Here is a 6,646-nt window from a genome sequence, read left to right as displayed (position 1 = left end):
GGGCCAGGTGCGTCATGCATGTCGTTGCAGAACGAAATCACTTCCCTGGGGATTGCGATCGTATGGGTATCATCAGGGAATAAAGGGTGGAAAGTCGCCTGTCGCCGAGCGAGCTCATGGATCATCTGATCACATCTGAATTCAGCATGTGTGTGCCTGACTGTTCTTGACTGCAGTGCAGAGTCTTGTTGTGACTGGTTGCTAGCTGCTTGCTTGTCGCTTCGATGGTTTGCTCGATTGGCGCATGAACTAGCTAGTTATGAACGCCCGGCATTGTTGGGCAGTTTCTTTTTGAAGAGGAATTTTGGGCAGTTTCTGACCACTGTGCTCTTGCTATAAGCCTGGTCTGCCCGGCCCATGCATGATGGATCGGTGGCCCATCTAAGATTGAAACAGAGGCCCATCCATCAATCCTAGGCCCAAACGCACATTCGTCGAGACCTTTCAAGCAAAGAAAAAAAAATTCTGGCGAATAGTTTTCAACAAAGAATAGGTTTTTTTTACCCACCCTTCAGATGTACTGAGAGCTGCCAATTATTATAACTAAGGAGGAGTACCACATTTTAGCACCTCCCAAGTTATAATTCAGATAGCTCAGAGGTTCCAATAATTATAACTAAGGAGTAGTATCAAATTTTGATACCTCTCAAGTTATAATTTCGGTACCTGCAAGAACTGTAATAAAGCTCACAAAATTGTTTGGTGAATATATAACACTCCAAACTTATGTGGGTATAGATTACATATGTGTTGCTTGATTAATTATTATTTGTAGATACAGAAAACTTTATTCTGTTGTTGAAACAAGATCCTGGTCTCTGCACTGAGCAGGTCAGGATCGCAGACTATGAACCAAATTGTGCCATGAAGATCAAAAACATTATTAGAGAATGCAAATGCAATGATGATCATTAGGGTGAAAACGGCCGGATATTTTCAGGCCTTACGATCTTCCGAACCATTTTAGATGCTAATTGAATCTTAGATATTCATAAGAAATCTTAAATATTGGATTGGATCTCAGATAGTTATATCATATATTGAATTCAGATACAGAGAGTCATGTATTTCTCGGATATCAGATATTCGAGAATAAAATCAAATATATCAGAAGACTATCCGAGTCTATCTTCTGGAGGATATAACTTTTTTATACGAAGTCGGATGAAGATTATCTTTATATGGAAATTGTAGGTCTTGATGAGATCTACAAGTTTGTAGTGGATACTTTTTATTTGAAACATGTTCAAATAATTAATAAAAGTTTTAGCCAGTATATTGGGCACTTGTAACTTTTCTGATTTAACTCTAACATAATTCCTTCTATGGGAGTGTATTACTCATTTACTTGTTAGACCTCTAATATAGTTTAGTTTTGGATAATTCAAATGGTTGAACAATCATAATATATGTGATATATATTGTTGTTGATTTTATTCAATATACGAATAAATATTCGTGAACAGCATTGTCTGCATCTGACTCGTCACATATTCGATTCGTATTCATGATTGAGACTATCTACCAATGATTTGTTACGAATACATGAATGAATTAAGTAGGGGTACTCCCTGTACCAAATCACATGTCACACTTAGAGATTTATACAGGTCCAAACCTCTCTCTCTTCTTCTATTCATGTATTCTCGAATAATAGTCACGTGTTCTGTTTATCTTGTATTGATCTTCAAGACTGTTTACAAAGGAGAGGGAGTTCTTGGCTAGCCTATTTAGATCTAAATCTAGTCGATGGTTTCTTACTTATAGTCTCGGTGAGTTGTTGATGCAGATAGGAAGTACATAAGACTCGAGAGTTTATTGAATGGATCTTCCCTCCACAGGGCCTCCTGACTCCATATATATATATATATATATATATATATATATATATATATATAGGAAAACTAGTATGTACTCCTAGGTGTATGTACTCCCACCTCTCATATACCACTTTTACACATGAGTTATACTTCTTTATCACTTTAAATATACTTCATTAGTAATTATAAGATACTACAATACAAATCCACGAAAATTTTTATAAAATTCCATGATTTTTATCTTAATTTGCGTATATACTTCTTTTATGTATAAAAAAGAGTATATAGCAAAAATGAAAGGCTAACATTGAATTTTTTTTCATACAACTCATATTGGAGTATCTTAGAATTAGTATTAGAGTATACTAAAAATGATAAAAGAGTATAAATATATATATATGAGGGTCATTGTGTGGCCTTTGAACTCCTTTCTTATCATTATTAGAAATAACTTCCATGTTTACTAGATATTCTGGTACCTGCGGATAGTTTCCACACGTGTAGGGATTCTCTTCTTAGGTACGGATTATGCCTTGACAATACAGGAAAACATTAGAGATCTAGATGTGTATATGATACCGATATACGATAGTTTTATACTACTCATCGTCACTATCTATATCTATATCCGACAACATCAGTATCCAGCTCCGATTCCAATAAAAAAAAGATATAGGATCAGCGATATCTGTCCGTATTCAATTCAATTATACCCTAATGATCATCCATATCACATGTATTAGTGTATTACAACTCATTAGGCAGATCTAAATATACTTGGCCGCGTTTAGTGCTCAGCTTGTTGGCAAGCAAGCAGAAGCTTATTAGAGCTTGGCTAGGCTACGCGAAGCCTGAGCTCTAGTAGGAGTTGAAGTTGTTCTTGCGTAGCCTGAGCTCGTCGGAGAGCTTCTTGGCGAAGCGCTCCAGCGCCTCCTCGTTGGTGCCCTCACCGGCGACGGCCTCGTACACCCCTGTGTCGATGTTCACCCTCGCCACTGGCTTCTTGAGCAGCTCCTTGCCGATTCCGATCAGCGCCTCCATGTTCTCCTTGGTCGCGATGTCCACCGACGACGTGTGACCTGTCAGCGAATCATCCTACAATTGCACATATACATAGCGACATGTGTCATGCTACATGCGAACAGAAATGCTAAAGCTTTTGGGTCCACTGGTTGGTCAGCAGGAAAATATATTCGGTCAGATATATCTGGTTTATGGATGAATCCTAGTAAAAAAAATTACCATATTTATCGATATTTTATTTAAATTTTATTTTAATTTTGTTTAGTATGTTTGATAAATTATGTTTACCGATAATCTTTGATAAATTTTTATTTATCAGTAAAAAAAATACCTGAGGAGTAGTCGATACTTGATCGTACCTGGATGCGGAGGTAGTTCTCTTCGCACCGGAGGGCCTTGAAGAGCACTTGGGCATGGATGTCGACCATGTCGGCGCTGGCGTGGGAGAAGATGTCGATGAGTGGGGTGAAGCCGCCGTCGTAGAGCCACCGGAGCAGGCCCCACTTGGCACACTTTGGCGCAGTGTACTTCTCTGCCTGCTTGGCTGACCCAGTCCCGATGGAGATGATGAGGTAGTTCCGGTACTCTGCTGGGTTCCCAGTGAAGTTCAGGTTATGACGGAGCACCTCCTTGGTGAGCATGGACATGGCGACCATGGTGGGGTTGTTGGCCGCGATGCCCCCGTCGATGAGGTGGAACTCCCGGAACTGTCCATCAGGGCCGTGGGTTTTGAAGAAGTGCGCCGGGAAGTAGGTGGGCGCCGCCGCCGTGCTGATGCAGATGTCGGACAGGTGCGCGTTCTTGAGGGGGTCGTGCTCGGCCTCGTACGTGGAGAAGATGATGGGCTGCAGGCACTTGACGTCGAACGCCGGCACGACGACGTTGGTCACCGTGTCCGCCACCGTCACGTCGCGGGTCAGGCTCTTGATCTTGTCGTGTAGGAAGGAGCCGTCGTACTTGGGCCCTCTGATCACCCTCAGCAGGTTCGCCACCGGCTTCAGGAACCCCGCCCTGCAACAGCAGCATCAGTCATCCTCAGACCCAGAAAAAAAATTTCGATCCGATATATACATCCGGTTTACTGGTTCTATCAGTGGATCTGATAGAAAAAATTACCATATTTATTTAGATATAAATCATATTTATCAGTAACCTTCGATAAATTTTATTTACTTTTTAAAAAAACACTTAGACAGTCGCGTATGTGTGCTAGCATGAAGCTCAAAGCCATTTCAAACGGAAAGATAGTACAAGAGGTCGCTTCTAAATGCATGTGGTTTCATAATTCGTATACTATATTCCTAATCATCTTGCACCAACTATGATACCATTTCACTACCACTGTGCTCAGGGGCGGACCCTCCCTATAGGCGAGGTGGGGCGGCCGCCCCAGCTACGGGCGTGGGCTGCGTGCGTCCAGCCGATCGGAGGTAAAGAAGAAAGGTGTTGGCGTGCTGCTCTGTTATCTGTTGATGCTGCTGAAGAGGAAAGAAACAAGGGCCTAAAGAGTACAGCAATTTTGATGGGCAGCGAGTCGAACTGTATTTCAATTTTAATTTTTTTACTGCACTTGATGTTATTATCATAGAGATAGATTATCGCTTCAATGAGGTATCATCAGAGTTGCTTGTTTATTTTTCTTGTCTTGATTCAAGAAATTTCTTCTCTAAATTTGATGTTGGTAAGATTACTCGACTAACAGAGATCTATGACGAAGATTTCACAATTGTTGATCGTTCTTTTATAAAAGATCAACTTGAGACCTTCATTATACATGTGAGAAAAATTGATGATTTCACTGCTTGTCATGATCTTAGAAGTTTGGTCGTGAAGATGGTTGAAACGGAAAAGCATATTGCTTTCTCATTGGTCTATCGCCTCATTGAGTTAGCATTGATCCTATCAGTGGCAACGACATCAGTTAAAAAAGTATTCTCGGCTATGCACTTAATCAAGATAGATTTGCGCAATAAGATGTCCGATGATTGGTTCAATTATTTGCTGGTGTGCTACACTGAGAAGGAGATTTTTAAAGGACATGATTGTGATAAAATTAAGAAGAGGTTTGAAGTCATGAAAGATCGAAAAATGGACTTGCCGAGGAAACCTAAAGGATCTAGACGTGTTTAGTGTTTTACTAGTAGTATGTATATTCTCATAATTTTCACCAATTTTTAAGGCATATGATCACTTCATTATCACTAACTAAATGATCTTTATTAAATTGACAGGTTGCTTTGATCTATTATCTTTTGGTGTATTTTGAATTATATGGTGCTGGTGCAAGAATTGTTATTTATTTCTTCATATTAGAGGTATCATAAAAAATCTTCTTCTACGTCATTCATTTACCGTTTACACTCTAATTTGTGTGATTGCAATATACGAATGCGGTGTGTAGTGTATTTTTATTTTTGGTTTAGTTTTTCGCTCGAGTTCGCCCCAGCTAAAAATTTTAGCTGGGTCCGCCACTGACTGTGCTATTCATTTGCCGCACTTGGTAGGGGGCAGAAGAAAGCGAAATGAAAATGGTAGCTACCAAAACGAAGAACGGCTTACTTTTCCTGTGGAAAGATCTTGGGGCCGTTCTCGAGGTAGAACTGGTTGATGTCCTTGGCGGCGAAGAGCGGCCGCTTGTTCTCGTCCGGCGCAGCCAGCATCGCCGTGATCAGCGCGCCGGTGCTTGTCCCGGCGATCACGTCGAAGTAGTCCGCGATCCGTGCGCCCGGCCCGTCCAGCTCCTTCAATCAAATCAACATGTGCCATCGGCTAAGTGGTGCTGTTGATTTCTTCTCTGATGGCAGGTTTGCGCGTACCTGGAGCTTGGCCTCGAGGCAGGCGATGATGGTGGCCGGGATGAGCCCGCGGATGCCGCCGCCGTCGATGCTCAGCACTGCGATCAGCTTCCCCTGCGACGGCGGCGGAGCCAACGCTGACGCGTGCGTGGCCGTGGCTGTTCCGTTGCTTCCCATGTTTAGCTAATCTGGGCAGCAACCCCTTGGAGTGAAATGAACCAACACTTAGATATACTTAGTTCTCGATCTACAGGCTCCGGAGAGCTATTTATGAATATGAAGTACGATGCTATTTTTTTCATGGGAAAAATGAAAAACACCTCCAAAAATCACTTGGATTTTGACTTTCCCCCTCAAAAATTGTTTTGTTGTAAAAAACTAGGTTTGATTTTGTTGAAAAACAACTCTAAAAATTCAAAAATAAAAAATAAAAAAATCATAAAAAATTCTTAAAAAACTAGAGACAATTCTAAGACCTTTTGTGAAATTTGTTTTCAAAAATAATATCCTTTGCATCATATTTCATGGAGAGTAAGTTTGAAAAAAAAGAAAAACATGCAGCTCATTTATTAATTCGAGTTAAATGCATAGTTAATTATTTACTAATCCAAAATTCATGAAACAAAATTTTTTAGTCTTCTTACATGATCCTCTATATACTAAAAATACATGAAATTTTGAAATAGTTATTGTAACGTGCAAGATTGAGTAAATGTGTTGCAGATAGATTAATTCATAACTAATCCATAACACCCCCAAAATTAGTGAAACTACTTTTATTAGTTTACTTAAACAATTATTTATGTAGAAAAAATAATTGTAGACATGAAAAAGTTAAAATAACATGAGTTAATAAATGAGTTGCACGTTTTTCTTTTTTTTTCCCAAACTTCCACTCCATGAAATATGATGCAAAGGATATTATTTTTGAAAAAAAAATTCACAGAAGGTCTTAGAATTGTCTCTAGTTTTTTTTAAAAAAAATTGTGATTTTTTTTATTTTTTTTT

The 6,646-nt window shown here is 39.7% G+C and overlaps 1 protein-coding gene across 1 annotated transcript; it reads right to left on the bottom strand.

The window, feature by feature from the left end:
- Nucleotides 1–2,488: 2,488 nt before the first annotated feature.
- LOC133887084 (patatin-like protein 2) lies at nt 2,489–5,890 on the bottom strand. Its single transcript, XM_062326998.1, has 4 exons — nt 5,660–5,890; nt 5,403–5,584; nt 3,203–3,854; nt 2,489–2,915 (listed from the first exon to the last, which is right to left on the bottom strand). The coding sequence occupies exons 1-4, from the start codon at nt 5,813–5,815 to the stop codon at nt 2,679–2,681; spliced, it is 1,227 nt and encodes a 408-aa protein (XP_062182982.1). The 5' UTR covers nt 5,816–5,890; the 3' UTR covers nt 2,489–2,678.
- Nucleotides 5,891–6,646: the final 756 nt, after the last annotated feature.

This window comes from Phragmites australis, chromosome 12, assembly GCF_958298935.1.
Source record: "Phragmites australis chromosome 12, lpPhrAust1.1, whole genome shotgun sequence".
In the NCBI taxonomy this organism is placed as follows: Eukaryota; Viridiplantae; Streptophyta; class Magnoliopsida; order Poales; family Poaceae; genus Phragmites; species Phragmites australis.
The sequence above is the reverse complement of the archived record's forward strand: the minus strand, read 5'-3'. Positions and strand labels throughout refer to the sequence as shown.